Here is an 18,944-nt window from a genome sequence, read left to right as displayed (position 1 = left end):
TAATTAGTGACATGGAAGATAGAATAATGGAAATCACCCAATCAGAACAGCAGACAGAAAATCAAATGAAAAAACATGAAAGCAATATAAGAGATCTATGAGATAATATAAAGCAAGCCAGTCTATACGTAATAGGAATTCCAGAAGGAGAAGAAAAAGAAAAGAGCATTTAAAAATATATTTGAAGAAATTACGGCTGAAAAATTTTCAAATCTAAAAGAAACTTAAATCAAGATATAGGAAGCACAGAGGGCCCCAAACAAGTTGAACACAAATAGGACTACATCAAGACATATTATAATAAAAATGCAAAAGTTAAAGAGAGGATCCTAGAGACAGCAAGAGAAAAACAATGCATTAATTATAAGGGAATCCCCATACAGCTGATTTCTCTGCAGAAACACTACAGGCCAGAAGAGAGTAGCAAGATATATTCAAAGTTTTGAAAGGAAAAAATTTGCAGCCTAAAGTACTCTATCTAGCAAGAATATCATTTAAAATAGAAGGAAAAATTAAGAATTTCTCCAACAAACAAAAGCTGAAAGAGTACAGCAATATTAGAATACAGCAATCTTTTTTTTTTTTTTTTGTCTTTTTTTTGCCATTTCTAGGGCTGCTTCTGCAGCACATGGAGGTTCCCAGCTAGGGGTCTAATCAGAGCTGTAGCCGCCGGCCTACACCAGAGCCACAGCAACACGGGATCCAAGCTGCATCTGTGACCTACACCACAGCTCACGACAATGCCGGATCCTTAACCCGATGAGCAAGGCCAGGGATCGAACCCACAACCTCATGGTTTGTGGTCGGATTCGTTAACCACTGAGCCATGACGGGAACTCCAGAATACAGCAATCTTAAACCCATTCTAAAAGAAATACTGAAAGGGCTTCTCTAAATATAAAAAAAAAAAGTAAGAAGAATAGGATGGAGGAAACCACACTTGGCAAGCAATCACTTAAATAAACCAGCATACAGATCTAAAAGTGGGGGGAAAATACTGTAAAAGCAATGATAAATGCATGGAACAGCAAGAGGACAAACATGAAGATGTTAAAAAAAGACTTCAAAATCATAGAATGTGGGAAGGAAAGTAAGAAAATATAGACACTTTTTTTTCAATAATGTGTTTGAGACTATATGACTATCAGGCTAAAGCAAGCAGATATAGGAAGGGGTTAACAGACTTAAAAAGCAGGGCAATGACAAAACAAAACCAAAGATTACATTCACAAAAACTAAAGAGAAAAGTACATAAGCATAAAATAAATGGAAATCATCCAACCAAAAAAAGAAAGGAAGAAAAGAAAAACATAGAATCAACTGGAAAACAAGGTTTAAAATGGCAATAAAAACATATCTATCAACAATCACCTTAAATGTCAATATATTGAATGCTCCAATCAAAACGCACAGATTGGATAAAAAAGCAAAAACCTTCAATCTGCTGTCAACAAGAGACTCACCTTAGGGCAAAGGACACATATAGATTGAAAGTGAGGGGATGGGAAAAGATATTGCATGTCAATGGACAAGACAGGAAAGCAGGAGGTGCAATCCTCATATCAGATAAAATAGACTTTAAGATGAAGGCCACAAAGAAGGGCACTATTTAATGCTAAAAGGATCCATGAAAAAGAGGATATTACAATCATCAATATATATGCCCCTAATATAAGAGCACCCAGATACCTCCAACAAATACTAACAGACAAAAAAGGAGAAATTTATGGGAATACAATCATAATAGGAGACTTTAACACCCCACTCACATCAATGGACAGATCCTCTAGACAGAAAGTTAATAAGACAACACAGATCCTAAATGACACAATAGAAAAGTTAGACTTGACATTTTCAGGACATTGTATACAAAAAAATCAGAATATACATTCTTCTCAAGTGCACATGGAACATTCTCAAGAATCAATCACATACTGGGGCACAAAGCTAACCTCAACAAATTTAAGAGTATAGAAATTATTTCAAATATCTTCTCCGACCATGAAACTAGAAATAAACAACAGGAAAAGAAATGAGAAAAAAGTAACTACATGGAGACTAAATAATATGCTACTAACAAAGCAATGGGTCAAGAGGGCAATCAAGAAGGAAATTAAAAAATATCTGGAGGCAAATGATAATGAAGACACAACCATTCAATATTTATGGAATGACGCAAAAGCAGTGCTTAGAAGGAAATTCATAGTGGCACAGGCTTTCCTTAGAAAAGAAGAAAAATCTCAAATTGACAACTTACCCCACCACATAAATGAATTAGAAAAAGAAGAACAAACAGAACCTCAAGTCAGCAGAAGGAAGGAAATCATAAAGATGAGAGAGGAAATCAATAAAATAGAGATCAAAAAAAAAAAAAAAGGAAAAATCAATAAAACCAAGAGCTGGTTCTTTGAAAAGGTAAACAAAATTGACAAACCTCTGGCCAGACTCACCAAGAGGAGGAGAGAAAAAAAAAACAAGAAAATAAAATAAGAAATACAAAAAAAAAAAAACAAGAGAATACTATGAATAATGATATGCCAACAAATTTGAAAACATAGAAAAAATGGACAACTTTCTAGAGACTTACAGCCTGCCAAAACTCAATCAAGAAGAAATATATCAGCTGAACAAACCAATCCCTAGAAATGAAGTTGAATATGGGAGTTCCTGTCATGGCTCAGTGGTTATTGTTAATGACTAAATGTGTTCCCCTAAAATTTTTAGGTCAAAACCTAGTCCATAGGAGTTCCCACCATGTCTCAATAGAAATGAATCTGACTAGCATCATGAGGATGCAGGTTCGATCTCTGGCCTCCCTCAGTTGGTTAAAAATCTGATGTCGCCGAGAGCTGTGGTGTAGGTTGCTGACACGGATCAGATGCTGTGTTGCTGTGGCTGTAGCACAGGCTGGCAGCTACAGCTCCAACTGGACCCCTACCTTGGGAAACTCCATGTGCCGTGGGTGTGGCTCTAAAAAGACAAAAGATAAAAAAAAATTGAATATGTGATAAAAACACTTCCTTCAAATAAAAGTCCAGGACCAGATGGCTTCACAGGCGAATTCTACCAAACGTACAAAGAGGATACCCATGATATTATACCAACCTCCTTAAACTTTTTCAAAAGGTTGAAGAAGGAACACTCTGAAAGACATTCTATGATGCCACCACCACCCTAATTCCAAAACTAAACAAAGATACCACCAAAAAAGAAAACTATAGGCCAATATCTTTGATGAATATAAGTGCAAGAATTCTCAACAAAATTTTAGCCAACTGAATCCAACAACATATAAAAATGATCATAAACCATGACCGGGGGATTCATCCCAAATGCACAAGGATGGTTCAACATATGCAAATCAATCAACATCATAACCACACTAACAAAAGAAAGTCAAAAACCACATGATCATCTCAATATATGCAGAAAAAGTGTTTGACAAATTCCAACATCCATTCATGATCAAAACTCTTACCAAAGTGGGTATAGAGGGAACATACCTTAACATAATCAAGTCATTTATGACAAACCCAGAGCAAATATAATACTCAAAGGAGAAAAGCCGAAAGCCTTCTGATTCAAATCTGGAACAAGACAAGAATGCCCACTCTCACTGCTGTTATTCAACATAGGATTGGAAGTCCTAGCCACTAGCAATCAGACAAACAAAAGAAATAAAAGGCATCCAAATTGGAAGAGAAGAGGTAAAACTGTCACTGTATGAAGAGGACATGATACTATATATAGAAAACCCTGAGGGCTCAACCCAGAAACTACCTGAACTGATCAACGAATTCAGCAAAGTAGCAGGATATAAGATTAACATTCAGAAATCAGTCACATTTCTGTATACTAACAATGAAATAGTAGAAAAGGAATATAAAAATACAATACCCTTTAAAATCGCACCCCCTAAAGCCAAATGCCTGGGAATAAACCTGACCAAGGAGGTGAAAGACTTATATGCTGAGAACTATAAAACATTAATCAAGGAAAGTAAAGAAGATGCAAAGAAATGGAAAGATATTCCATGTACCTGGGTTGGAAAAATTAATATTGTAAAAATGATCACACTACCCAAAGCAACCTACAGATTCAATGCAATCCCTATCAAATTACCCAGGACCTTTTTCACAGAACTAGAACAAACAATCCAGAAATTTATATGAAACCACAAAAGGCTTAAAATTTCCAAAGCAATCCTAAGGAACAAAAACCAAGCAGGAGGCATAACTCTCCCAGACTTCAGGCAATACTACAAGTCCACAGTAATCAAGACAGTATGGTACTGGTACCAAAACAGACATATGGACCAATGGAACAGAATAGAGAACCCAGAAATAAAGCCAGACACCTATGGCCAATTAATCTTTGACAAAGGAGGCAAGAACATAAAATGGGAAAAAGAAAGTCTTTTCAGCAAGCATTGCTGGGAAACCTGGACAGCTGCATGCAAATCAATGAAACTAGAACACACCCTCAAACCACGCACAAAAATAAACTCAAAATAGCTTAAAGACTTAAATGTAAGACAAGACACCATCAAACGACTGGAGAAGAACATAGGCAAAACATTCTCTGATATCAACCTTACAAATATTTTCTCAGGTCAGTCTCCCAAAGCAACAGAAATAAGAGCAAAAATAAACCAATGGGACCTCATCAAACTGACAAGCATTTTAACAGCAAAGGAAAACAAAACAAAACAAAAAAAGACAACTTACAGAATGGGAGAAAATAGTTTCAAAGGATGTACCTGACAAGGGTTTAATCTCTGACATATACAAATAAGTTATACAACTCAACAGCAAAAAAGCGAACAACTCAATTAATAAATGGACAAAAGACCTGAATAGACATTTTTCCAAAGAAGATATACAGATGACCAACAAACACATGAAAAAATGCTCAACATCACTGATTATCAGAGAAATGCAACTCAAAACTACTATGAGGTGCCACCTCACACCAGTCAGAATGGCCATCATTAATAAGTCCACAAATAACACATGCTGGAGGGGGTGTGGAGAAAAGGCAACCCCCTGTACTGTTGGTGGGAATGTAAATTTGTACAACCACCATGGAAACAGTATGGGAGTACCTTAGAAAACTATATATAGAACTACCATATGATCCAGCAATCCCACTTTTGGGCACATATCCAGACAAAGCTTTCCTTGAAAAAGACACATGCACCCGCATGTTCATTGCAGCTCTATTCACAATAGCCCAGACAGGGAAACAACCCAGAAGACATGGTATACATACCCAATGGAATACTACTCAGCCACAAAAAGAATAAAATAATGCCATTTGTAGCAACATGGATGGAACTAGAGACTCTCATAGTGGGTGAAATAAGTCAGAAAGAGAAAGACAAATACCATATATCACTTATATCTGGAACCTAATATATGGCACAAATGAACCTTTCCACAGAAAAGAAACTTATGGATTTGGAGAACAGACTTGTGGTTGCCAAGGGGCAAGGGAGAGGGAGTGAGATGGACTGAGAATTTGGGGTTAGTAGATGCAGACTATTGCCTGTGAAATGGAAAGCAATGAGATCCTGCTGTACAGCACTGGGAACCATATCTAGTCACTTATGATTGAGCATGATAATGTGAGAAAAAAGAGTGTATATGTGTGACTGGGTCACCTTGCTGTGCAGTGGAAAATTGACAGAACACTGTAAGCCAGCTATAATGTGAAAAAAAATCATTAAAAAAAGATAGAAATATTTATGTAAGGAAAACTTGCTTCTTAGATCCAACTTAACTTTTTCTGACAAAATAAGAGCATTTACGTCATTTAAAAACAAACTAGCATTGAGTATCAATTCATTTCACTTTATCTTTTCAAACATGCATTTTACAATTATGTTCATTTTTCTAAGCTTAGGTTCTTGCTATATAAAACTAATTTATTTAGGGAAGTATTAATAGGGCCTACATAGGAAAATATTCATCTGTTAGAACAATTTTTTTTTTCCTGAGAAAATCTTCAGGGAGTAGCTCATTTTGGAAATTTCAGGTTTATTCATGAATTTTGGTTATCTAAAGGTACAAGCAGGAAATGGTATAGAATCTCATAGAACAGAGAGAAAAAGAAAAAAGAAAAAATATTTTAGGAGAAAACCTACAAGTAGTAAAGCACTCAAAAATTTTCCCATACCACCCTTTCCTTAAAAAAGAAGACATCCTACTCCCAAATCAAAAGTCAAATAGCTGACTCAAGTATCACTAATTTTTCTCAACTTGCTTGAAACTATAAATAGGCACAGTTTTAAAATTATTCTATCAATTTGGCATTAATGTCATTCATGAAATTAGTTCCTAATGTGGAACAAAATAACACCCCCAGTATTAAATATTTCTAGATTATTATCTAGCAAAAAAAAAAAAAATCCAATCATCAAAACAGTATCTTTTTTCTTTTCATTACGACAAATAGTTTGATTATGAACTGCAACCAAAATATAAACTACAAATATACTGTGGTAAATAGCAAACATTCCTAGTTCAAAAAAATACTATTTCTTGCCAAATTAATCACCACCTCTTTTAACTTGAATTACTGCATTGGCATACAGACTCTGCCACACTTTAAAAACTATTTCTCATCTATTCCATTTTAAATACCACCCAATATACTTTAATAATATTAATACACCACCAAATTACTTTCTTTGTATAATAAAGACAAGCACTTTAAAGCTTGTAAGTGACTAATTCTTAATGTTGTCAAATTAAGTTAAGCAATTTAATGCAATTACTAATTGTACCAGCTTCTTTAAAAATTGTAGCAATTAGAGAAACTGTTTCACTGCTATTTATAATGTAGGTAAATACCTTGGCTTAAGCAAAATTGTTGCTGTGGCTGGCTTTTTTCAGGGGTTGGGGGTAGGGGGTTGGTACTGAATTCTAGTGGTCATTGTTAAAGTCATAGGCAAATCCAAGTTTTGGGTCTCAGCTTAAGTTCACCCAAATCAAACAACAGGGCTTGATATTATAACCTCAAATCTCTTCCTATATCTGGTTTTGAGTTCATATTGTTAAAGTAGGACACATTCTTATTTTTGCTTATTTAGCCACCACTGTCAGTATTAAGGGTAATTTTCTCCATAGGCAAAACAACTTTGCACTGAGTCAGGCAGCTTTCAGAGTTGCCCATTGTCTGGGCAGGCCCTATACCGCACTTGCTAATGAAAATGCAGCTATAAGTCTACGGAACTTGTTAGGAGTAAGGAGGTTAGAAGACGATCTAACCATTGGACAACTAGGCCTTGAACAATTCCTTTCTTTCAAGGAAATAAGGAGATCGAAGTAAATTATACTGGTTCTTTTCAGCATTAAATTAAATAAAAAGGTTATTTTTAAAAATGAAACACTTGAGTAATAAGACTTACTGATATGCTGTGGCTAATCACTTCAACTCTGTAACCAGTTTTTCCATCAGTAAGTTGAGGGAATTTATTCACTCTTTTACTGTAATATGTTTTCAGTTGCTTTCTTCTTGTTTTCTCAACACCAAAAGCTACTGTAGTCTTTTAAGAATATATTCGTCTTTCACCTCCTCCCACCTCCATTCACTCATTCACTCAATTATTATTTTTTTTAATGCCTGGTATAAGGTTGAAGTAGTAAGCATTAGGGATTCAAGGGTAAACAAAATAGACATAATCCCTGCTCTCTTGAAATCTACGGTTCAAAAGAGATGGCCAATATTACAAACACATTATATTTCAAGAATAATTTCAAAAATGCTAAGAGCTAGGATTCTGTGAGAACATATAGTCCCTGAGAAAGGGACTCTTGGTATGAACTCTATAGGATAAGTAGGGCTCAACCAAAAAGAAGGAGCAGAGGTAATTCATGCTGGAGAATAATACAAAGGCCTTATGGTGGAAGTAAACATGTTGAACATGAAGAACTATGGGAAAACTCAGTGCTAGTGAATGAAGGGTCCCACGTAATGTACAATGAAACTGGGGAGGAAGACAGGCTCTATAGTCACAGAAAAGTTAGAAGAAGGAGACGGATATGATTGGATTTGTGTTTTACAAAGATAACTCTGACTGCAATATGGAGATAGAGTTGAAAGGGGGCCAACATAGTGTACAAACTAGGAGGCAATTATAGTAGTTCAGAGAAGATTAGATTATAGGTAAATTAGAGTATGGACAACGGTGGAGGGAAGGTGAATAGACTTTTAGAAGTATTTAGATAAAATGAGAAGGTTTGGGTAATGGATTGAGCATGAGGAGTATACATATTATCTATTGCAGAGCAAAGAATCACCCTAAATCTTAGCAATTTACAATAATTATCTCATAATTTCTGTGAATCAGGGTACGACTTAGCTGGGTGCCTCTGACCCAGGATCACTGGGGTGCAGTCTAAGTGTTGACTAGGTGCCGATACTCCAAGTCTCAGCCAGAGAAGGAGCCACTTCCAGGCTCACTCATGTGGCTGTTGACAAGTCTCAAGACCCCACTGACTGTTGGCCAGAAACATCAATTCCTTGCCACATGGATCTCTCCAAAGGACTACTCACAACACAGCAAATTGCTTCATTCAGAGTGAGGGTGGTAGAAGGTGGGGGGTGGGAGGGAGGAACCAGAGAAAAGGAGTGAAAAGAAGGCAAGTAAGAAGGAAACCAGAGTCCTTTTATAACCCTATCTTGGAGATGACACTCAGAACTTTTGCCATATTGTATAGAAGTGAGTCATTAGGGTTAGTCCACACAAAAGGGGAGAAGATTACACAAAGGCCATGCATACCAGAAGATGAAGACCACTGGAGGCAGTTTTAGAGGCTGCCCTTCCCAGATAGTGAGGAAGCAGGAGGCACTGTCATATTAGCCAGATTGGGCAGGATAGGAAAGGCCCAAGTTTGGAGTTTTGCTTTGGATATGGTGGGTTCGAAAGCACAGGTGCCTTTAATTCAATCAAAAAATATTTGTTTATAAAATACTTACTATGTGCCAAGCACTACTCTAGAACATGGGAAATAAGGATGAATACAGAAGTCCTTGCCTCACAGCACTTACCTTCTAATACCTGACAATAGATGATAAACACACAAATAAATAAATTCAGACAATGAGGGTAATAACAGAAGACGAAGTGTAGGTTTCTCTCCACCTGTGGTGTCAAATATGTTCAGAGACTTAAGTGGATTGTTAAAAGCCTTAAGATGTTTCCCAGATTGTTCCTGTACTCTCATTGTACTTGTTGCCTCTCTTACAGTATTTATCAAAAACTGTATTAGAGTGCAAGTAACTCTTTGTGTTAGGCCAAAAAATTCTATGCCTCCCCCAAAAGATATCTACATCTACCCTTTGGAATATGTGAATATTTCCTTATTTGGAAAAAAAGGCTTTGCAATATAATTAAGGATCTTGAAATAGGAGATTACCCTGAATTATCTAAGTGGGCCCTAACTGCCATCACAGTTGTCCTTTTAAGAGACATGCAGAAGAGAAGACACACACAGAAGAGAAGAGGCAGAGATTGAAGAGATGTAGTCACAAGTCAAGGGATGCCAGCAGTCACCAGAGCTGGAAGAGGTAAAGTTCAGATTCTCCTATAAAACCTCTAAAGGGAGTGCTTCCTGCTGACAGATTGATTCTGGATTTCTGGCCTCCAGAACTGTGAAAGAATAAATGTGTGTTGTTTTTAAGCCACCCAGTTTGTGATAATTTGTTACAACAGCCACAGGAAATGAATATACCCTCCCAATGCTATTCCAACTATCATTGGTTTCATAGCATTTATCAAAGGCTTTAATTATTGTTTGTTCACTTGTATATCGTATCTCATCCATTTATATGTAAACTCCACAAAGATGGGGCCTTCCCTGTACACTTAGCTCTTAGCACAGTGCCTAGAATACATTGCATTCCTAGGAGTTATCTGTTAAATGTGGATAAATATCCCCCATTATATAACAATATAGAGACCAAGTCTACTGACATACTTCAAGAAGGCCCAGGCACAGGGTCTGCCAAAAACCACTGTTGAACTAGGTTTGAGCTCTAGAAATCAAGTCTGAATTCTAGATATTGTACTGCAATTTACAGCTATATGACAGCCCACCTCTCTTATATACATCAAATATTACTGTATTCAAATAAATTTGCTCCTAATCTGTTCATATTAGCTCTGACAAACAGTGGTCCAGAAAGCATTCATTTTTTCATGCTGTATGCCATTCACGGTGCTTGGGTTATTGTAAGGACAACACATATTGGAGACTTTTGGGTGAATGAGAATATCAGACTCAGCCATAGCCAAAAGTCAACTCATCCTTGAGTAAATTCCTAATCAACTCTGAATCTCAGTGATCTCAACTGAAAGATTTGATACCTCACAAGGCTGTGAACCACGTGTCCTATAGCAAGGGCTCCATGAGTGGTACCTGATTACCAATAACCCTGTGCCTCTGACCTAACTCACCTCATCAGACACAAGCTCCAAACCAGCTCCATCATTTACTGGCCATACGAGCTTGGGCAAGATGTTTCACCTTTCTAATATACAGGTCCTTAGCCCCAAACTGAAAATAAAACCTACAGTGTAAGAGTGGTTCTGAAATAGAAACTAAGTAAGTATCCAGATAGATAAGAGAGCACCTGGCTCTGAAACAGGCTAGGACCTAGGACCCTTTGCTGCAGTGGCTGCACCTGGACAAACATCTCCTGAAGCAAGGAAATACAAAGAAATTATACGGGACTAAAAACAGCTGCAAGCACATGCAGCTGAGGCAAACTGTAAGCAACAAAATACTGATAACTAAAAAAACCAACTCCATTTCTGAAGAGCAAATAGCAGAAGGAGGGTGTTGGAGGCAAAATCAAGGTACTCCATGTGCTTCCTGCCCACACCACCAGAAGGATGGGCAAACCATCTAAGCCGCCCCTCTGGCCTGACTCCTGACCCCACTCCTACCTTCACTCCCTATAAGGAGCCACCTCCCTCAACCCTCAGGGGAGGAGTGAGCAAGGGAAACTGTTGCTTGTCCCCTCCTCTCCCCAACTTGCTGCAACAGGGCCCCCAAATAAAGCCTTGTCTGAATTTCTTGTCTGACCTCTTATCAATTTTTATTGATTAAGGAAGGCCAAAAACCCAGGTTGGTAACAGATTAATAATGTATGTAGTTATTATTTTGAGCAAAAAAATCTTGGCTTTTCAAGCCTTACTTCTTGGGCTTTCTGTAACGGTGAAAGGGCTGGTGGCCCCTATCGCTACTTCAACAAAGACAAATTTTGGAAACTTCCAAAGAAAGGCCACTTGAGCAGTTCCATGATTCCATGGCTCTTCCCCTCAGCAACCTACCAGTTATCACTGTTTATGACCAGGTGACAGGTTTCCTAGTAGAATCCAGTACCTGCAGTAGCTCTTAAACCAGGTTAAATTTAGCCCCTTCGGCAAGCACAGCTCCAAACTAAAACAAGTTCTGGTTGCAGATTTTGCCACTCAAGCTTTCCAGGAGAGCCCCTTGGTTGCCTGGGCAACGCCTACGTCACTGCGTGGCCTCACGTGTCCTTTGGCGTGAAGCTCAAATAGCGCAATGCGCAGGCGCCTCGTGAGAGCCAATGGGAGAGGTCGGAACATCAGGTCCCGTTCGGCCCCTCCCTTTTCAGATCGAGTTCGGGGGGAGGGGCGGCGGCGGCGGGACGCGCTGCTTTTCCCGGTAGAGCGGGAGGGCGGTTGTCTGATTCTCCGCGTCTGGGCGCACGGTAACGTAGGCTACACGCGCAGTCACTCCTCGGGACCATTCGGAGCTCGCCCAGTGTGCCTGCCCCGACTCGGGCACCACGGAGGCGGGCACTGCGTTGGTTCGGGTCGAGGGCCCTAGGTGGAGCTGACCGGGGGCTGAGAAAAGCCTGGCCCCGTCGGGGCCGAGCACTGAACTCTTCCCCGCCGGTGGGGCCCCCCGGTTCCAGCCCGCTGATTTCCATCATTCAGAGTCGCGCTACTCGCTGGAAGCCCTGAACTCCGTGCCCCCCAAGCCCCGGGCTCCCTGCGGGAATGTTCAAAAATGAGTACCAGGTAACCCCAAACGTCTCTCCCTGTCTATAACTTTCTCCTCTTGGGTGAGGTAGCTCATTTTCAGGGTGAAGCAAAGACCGCCCCCCCCCCCCCATAATGCAGTCTTTCTGGGGTTTAGAAGGACTTAATAGATAAATAGTGTTGACTCAGAAAAAAGAAAGCAACCGACATGTGGGTATGTGATTTTTAACTTTTGTTCAGTCTCCAGCACATTACTTCTTAAAGTGTAGGGATTGCCAGTGATTTTGACCAAAATGCAATCTTAAACTCCAGCCAGACCTCCTGAATCGGCAACTTGAGGGCAGGACCCATAAACCTTGAGTTTTAACACTATTGAGGCACATTGGTAATTCCAAAGCTATTTAGAAGAGAGCGAATCAGTGAAGGAATGAATGATTAAGCCAAGAAAGAAAATAAGCGCTTTGGCCATGGACTATTGTCACTTTCCCAAAAACTGGGGATCAGTTATTCTCAAATACTGAGTTACATTAGGACCACTGGGAGTGCTTTTAAAACTGCAAATTTCCTGACCCTATCGCCAGATTGCATAAATCAGAATCTCTGTAGATGGAGCTAGTTTGTTTACCTTCATAGCAACTTACTGCACTTCGTTCTGAGGGTCAAGCTCGCACTGAAGGAAACTGCTCTGGGTCTTCCCTCAGTCACCTTGAGTATCCTGGAGGGTCTGCTGCTTCCTCATCTCACTGGGCATCTCCCTCAGTCCTAATCTCCTGCTTTCCTTTCCTACCCTCTGTCTGAGGTTACACGCTTCCTAATGTTTGCCGTCTTAGTTCTCTTGTTAAGATGAACAATTTTGTCCCTGTGCCAGAATAGTCCTTCTCTAGTCATTCCTTCGTAGCTTCTACCTTTGCAACAAATACTGCCTGCCTTCTTGTGACTGTCCTTAGAATATTCTGCAGTTTCTTTCTTCTCATCCATTTGATGTCATTAAATGTGTTAGAATAATTTTAGAGACTGTCTTTCATTTAATGCCAGTAAAATATAGTTATAAAAGAACATATGTCCACTGTGGGAAACTTGGTAGCCAGGAGATGGCAGAAAGGGGAGAGTAGTTTTCTATCTGAGCAGATGTAAGGATTTTTGTCTTAAATAAATAAAAAAGAAAGCTTCCTCAGACTCAGACCTAAAATCATTGTGAGATATTACCTGATCCCAGAAGCAATAGTAATTCTGTTCCACAGTTTACACATAATACTGCCTAAGGAAAAAGAAATTAAATGTCTAACTTTTAAGTGATTATGTGTTAAAACTCAGCTTTTATTATTGAGAAAAATCAGATTTGCTTGTGTGCTGCTTGTAATTCAAACAGGCCACACAAAACCCTATGTTTGATCATATTTCAGATTCTCCATTTCTTGCAATTAACCCTTCTCAGAGACAATCAACTTTAATTCCTCTTTTATAATTAATGCTTATGGACCTTCAGTAATGTATTGGTTTTTACATGAGCATTTCCTTCCATGTTCTCAGATTTACAATAGGGAACATGTAGCATGTCTATAGAAACTAGTCTGTTTTTCTTACACAGATTTTACTGATCTCCAAATTAATTCATATTAACTTTATAAAAAGATCTTATTGGAATCAAAGTAGAAATCACTTCCTCTCCAATCCAGCCAAAGCATTTTTTATTGACCCACTACTAAACTATTCAGTTTACCCTTTTTTGAATAATCATTATGGCACTAATGAGCCCTTACCATGTGCAAGGTTTTGTGCTTGAGGGTTTATGTTTTGTACCTTATGTAATCTAACAACCCATTTTATAGATAGAAAATCAAGAAGTCAGTCAGTCCAAGGTCAGATAGTTAAATCAGTGGGCAAAGCTGGTATTGGAACTGAGGTTAGTGTGACTAAAAAGTTTGTAGCCAGGAATAGTTATCAGAATTTATTAGCCTGGCTTGAGAGTTGAGTTTAAACCCTTTAGATTGTGTTGAATAGAATATTTTGTAAGTATGATCTATACATGTGGCATAAATGAGCCCTTACTCTATAAGATTGTTTGACATGGGATTTATTTAATGTTTATCATGCTTTAAAATTTTTTTCTTAAACCATTAATCCATGGTGACCTAAATCAGAATGGTTGTGGCTTAGATACATCTAGGTATAAAGTAGGAGTAATGACAGGGATAATGTTTCCTCTCAGATCTACTTAACTGACAGATGGCTAGAACAGTGGTTGTAGACTGTATGGTAGATACTATTTACTTCTCAGCATGGTCTTTCACTTTAAATGTTTCTTTTTTGTTTTCTAGGGAGGTGCATTTGTTGAAATCTTTAGTGCTCAGGGAAAAAATCCTGGAGCAAAATGGAAGATTGTTGGCAGTCCATCTGTGATTTGGAAAGTAAGTGTTAGAAATTAGAGCCACTTAAATCCTGAAAAGAAATGAGTGAAGGTTATAACAAAAAAGGCTTGGTAAGATTTCAGAAGGAGTTTTTCTGTTCATTCACTTCAAAACGCTTTCATGACATTATTGGCTGCAGCCTCCTCAGATATCTTTCCTCAGTTATTGAAGACTTTGCAGCACAGCTCAGCCCTTCTCTGTATTCCAACTCCTGCTGTTCTTATTTTTTAGGTGACTCAAATATCTACGAGGAAAATCTCCAAACCCTAGGCTTCTCAGTTTCTTGATTTCTTCATCTCTAATTACCTCTTTCACTCCACATCACGACCCTTTCCTACCCTCATACTTTGTACTTTTTCACCAGAAATTTCAGAACCTGTGGAATTACTGAGACCTTGAGACATGCCTCTGAGCCCATTCTCTGATTATTTATTTATTTATTTTGCTTTTTAGGGCCGTACCTTTGGCATATGGAGGTTCTCAGGCTAGGGGTCAAATCGGAGCTGTAGCCACCGGCCTCTGCCATAGCTACAACAACATGGGATCCAAGCCTCATCTGCAACCTACACCACTGCTCACAGCAATGCTGGATCATTAACCCACTGAGCAGGGCCAGCGATCAAACCTGCATCCTCATGGATCCTAGTCAGGTTCATTAACCACTGAGCCATGAAGGGAACTCCATTCTCTGATTTTTTTTTTTTTTTGGTCTTTTCTAGGGCCACACCCTTGGCATATGGAGGTTCCCAGGCTAGGAGTCTAATCTGAGCTATATCCGCTGGCCTGTGCCACTGCCACAGCCACAGAAACGTGGGATCTGAGCTTTGTGACCTACACCACAGCTCATGGCAATGCTAGACCTCAACCCACTGAGCGAGGCCAGGGGTCGAACCCGAAACCTCATGGTTCCTAATCGGATTCCATAACTACTGAGCCACGACGGGAACTACATTCTCTGATTCTTAATGCTGGCTTGCCTGGTTCCTTTCACTGTATTTGTTCTTCAACCTAATAGAGACCATCAGGCCACTGACCATTTTACTTTTCCACTGTGTTTAGATTTATTTATTTGTTTGTTTGCTTATTTGGGTATTTATTTTTTCTTGTATTCACTTTCTGTTCTCTCCAGCCCAGAGTCCATGGTCCATAATTTTAGTCACTTTCCAGTGAAGACCTTGGATACCCCTACTCCTTGTCCTTTCATCATGCCTGCCTAGCTAACGCCAGCCATTTCTGAATCTCCAGTTATCACTCTTTTTTGTGGCTGAATCTGGGCTTCTCAGTATTTTTGGAGAAAATATCTACAATCTCTCCAATCAATAATACTATAAATTAAATGTGAATGGCCCAGGAAGTTCTCATGTTCTCATAGTCTCTAAAATGATTCTTTCTCCATTTCTCTTTCTTCCTGTACAATTGTGAGAAAAATACCTTTCTAAGGACCTATGGGTAGTTTTTCTATGGATAACTTTTAAAAGCTGCTGCTGATTGAGTACTTAGTGTTTGCCAGCCATAGGATTGAGCACATGGCATGTTGTATAATCTATATAATAGCCTGTATCTCACAAGGTACCCTTATCCCTATCTTATGGATAATAAAACTGAGGCACCGTAGGATTAAGAGACTTCTTGAGAATTACCTAGCTCTTACAATAAGTGAAAGTTAAATGGTGCTGTGAGGGTATAGAGCAGGGAGATTAGGAAAGGCTTCCCTAAGGAAATGATGCTTGATCTCTAAGAGCTAATTAGGTACCACATGGAGGTGGTAGAGAGAAGAGCATTTCAGGCAATGAGAAAAGCAGTTACAAAGTCCTTGCTTTGGAGAGAGCTTAGGGTTTTTAAGAAACTGCTAGAAGGTTATAGAGGCTAGGATGCAGAGTGAGGGAGAGTGTGAATCAGGAGATGCAGTCTGAAAAACTGGGCAGGGGCTAGACTACATAAGGGTGTATGTCCATGATCAAGATTTTGGTAAGCTGTTGAAAGGTTATAGTATATGCTGAACTTGTGTATAAATGAAATAAATAATATACTTGATGAATGTATGTTCATTTTATTTTGTTTTTAATTTATTGGTTGATTGATTGTCTTCTTAGGGCTGCACCATGGCATATGGAGGTTTCCAGGCTAGGGGTCGAATCGGAGCTGTAGCTGCTGACCTACACCACAGCCACAGCAATGCCAGATCTGAACCACATCTGCGACCTACACCACAGCTCATGGCAATGCTGGATCCTTAACCCACTGAGTGAGGCCAGGGATCGAACCTGCATCCTCATGGATGCTAGTCAGATTCGTTTCCTCTGAGCCATGACAGGAACTCCCTTATGCTCATTTTAAATACATGAGATGCTATTGTGATGGATATAATACAAATTTATTTAAATCTTACTTAATTCTTAGCATCCATCAGTTATAATGCATTTCTTAACATATACAAAAAGGAAGAATGGGAGGATCTATGAAATATTTTATTGTGAAAACAGGGTCTTTATACTTAAAGATTGGAAATTGCTCTAAGATTAATAAAAGTAACCATTTACTTAAAGATTGGAAATTGCTCTAAGATTAATAAAAGTAACCATTTCTTAATGATGTTTCCATTGGACTCTCATATAGAAGTTTTTCATTTCCAGGTTTGTTTTGTTTATGCTAGTTTTTTAGATGATCTTAATTATAACATTTTAATTTGTACTGATTTTAAGTAAATGATGTATAGAACTTCAAGTTAGAGCACTAGCAAAATAAGGCAATGATTAATTCTATATGAGACGCAGCCCGAAACTGAGGAACTTCCAGACTGGACACAACATGATTAGATGGTTTATTGTACTGTTAAGAGGAAGTGATATTCAGCTTCTGCTATTAGACAGAAATGCATAGAACAGTGACTTGGGAATCCTTGAAGTTGGAGAGCTTCTCATCATTTGGATGAAGAGTGTCTTGATATAATAGAGGATTTGCTAAGTGGCTAAGTGTGGTTTTTATATTCCAATCCCCAGCAAGTCTTAGTGTAGTAGTATCATCAAGATCTGAGCATATTTTAAGTCATTTGAATGTGGGGCTTTTTTTTGTGGGCTTGATTCTCTGATTTTATAATAAAAGTTAAATGAAATATACAAATACCGCTGTTTTTATTTTTCTGTAGGAATATGATAAAGAAGTTAAAAGTTTCGTGTTTGTTCTGGAAGGCAGCAGCCAAACAAATAAAATTCAGTTACCGAAAGAGAATAAGCAAATCCGTAAGTGAGATTTTTAATGTTGAAGCTTAATATTTGATGCTTGAAGTTACACTTTTAAGAATCATAAATAGGCATATTAGTTTGATTTTTACTGACATCTGTTGATGTAAAGTAATGAAATTTTTTTTAAATTTAGGAAGTAACCTTATGCCAGGCCTTTGAAAATAGATTCTGCTTCATTGTTCATTAGAAATCTAATTGTGTTTTAAAGATTTAGAGGATTATTTGATAGCCATTAATTTAGAATAGTAATGGCATTTATTAAGCACTTACTGTGTGCCAATGACTTTCTAAGCATTTTATATGTTTTAATTCTTTTTAATCTTTACCATAGCTCTTTTATGAATAAACACACCAAGGTTGGTTCCTCATAAAGATTTAAAATAGTTAAGGCTAAGCTTTGAAATAAACTCATGAGTTACTAAATGATAGTAAATTAATTTATGAGAAAGAAAATTTATGTAAAATACTACATAAGGCATTTATTTAGTAATATATCCACTTAGAAATCTTTATTTTTTTTAACCATCACAAACCTTTAACAAATCTTTAGAGATATTAGTATCTAATAAGTAAAGATATGAAATGTGATTTAACAAAAACCCAAAGAATAGATTTTAATTCTCATCTATTTTGGAAATTAGGATCAGAAATTTAAATCAGAAGGGTCGCTGAGAGATCCCATAAATTTACAGTCAGAAGCACAGTTATTAGCCAACTGGGGTTAAAATTCAGAGTTCTGCCACCAATTTAGACTTTGCATACACTGATGTGATTTAAGAAATATAACTTATCAAAGTCTTTATTAAGATTTTCATCTTCTTTGTCCAATATTTAACTATAAATTTCAGGTGATTTAGCAATTGTAAGTAACCAGTTATTTTTAATATTTTTATTTACTTCTTTCATTCACTAAGAGCATTTATTAAAACCTATTTTGTACCAAGTACTATTAAAAGACCTCTTCTTGGTATCTGATTTTTCTCATTTTATTTCAATTTTCTAAGATTTTATAGGCCCTGTGTTTTATCTACCATTTCAGTGTATTATGTGCATGTTTTAGATTTCTAAAATGTAAACCAGGCTATTGAAATTATAGACGGAAAATGATTTATTTAAAATAGTATCTTTCTAAATAAGGTGTGAAACAGATCCTCAAAGAGAAGGGATTCTCATTGTTAAAATAATTTTTTATTAATTTACTATCATTTTAAAATCACAATTTGTTTAATAGCTGAGGGTTTTTTTCATTTCTGCATAAATTTATACTGATAAGTG

General features: G+C 37.8%; 1 protein-coding gene and 1 long non-coding RNA gene across 17 annotated transcripts in view; one reads left to right on the top strand and one right to left on the bottom strand.

The window, feature by feature from the left end:
* The window catches only part of LOC102158698, a 166,154-nt gene extending 154,625 nt beyond the window's left edge, over positions 1-11,529 (bottom strand). Inside the window, exon 1 of one of the 2 annotated variants that reach the window (XR_002337602.1) lies at positions 11,342-11,529. This is a non-coding gene — a long non-coding RNA (uncharacterized LOC102158698). The remainder of the gene's footprint in view (positions 1-11,341) is intronic. The other variant, XR_002337603.1, reaches the window with a different exon arrangement.
* The window catches only part of C13H3orf67 (chromosome 13 C3orf67 homolog), a 282,335-nt gene continuing 275,039 nt past the window's right edge, over positions 11,649-18,944 (top strand). For 9 of the 15 annotated variants that reach the window (XR_002337601.1, XM_021069115.1, XM_021069106.1 and 6 more), the window contains exons 1-3: positions 11,649-12,058; positions 14,338-14,427; positions 17,573-17,666. Coding sequence is in view for 11 of the 15 variants with exons in the window: in XM_021069115.1 (XP_020924774.1) it covers positions 12,038-12,058; positions 14,338-14,427; positions 17,573-17,666 (205 nt within the window). In the remaining 4 variants the exon portion in view is untranslated. Of the gene's footprint in view, positions 12,059-14,337; positions 14,428-17,572; positions 17,667-18,944 lie in introns of those variants that run through there. The other 6 variants (XM_021069117.1, XM_021069112.1, XM_021069108.1 and 3 more) reach the window with 5 other exon arrangements.

This window comes from Sus scrofa, chromosome 13, assembly GCF_000003025.6.
Source record: "Sus scrofa isolate TJ Tabasco breed Duroc chromosome 13, Sscrofa11.1, whole genome shotgun sequence".
In the NCBI taxonomy this organism is placed as follows: domain Eukaryota; kingdom Metazoa; phylum Chordata; class Mammalia; order Artiodactyla; family Suidae; genus Sus; species Sus scrofa.
Note: the sequence above shows the minus strand (reverse complement) of the source record. Positions and strands in the feature narration are given on the sequence as shown.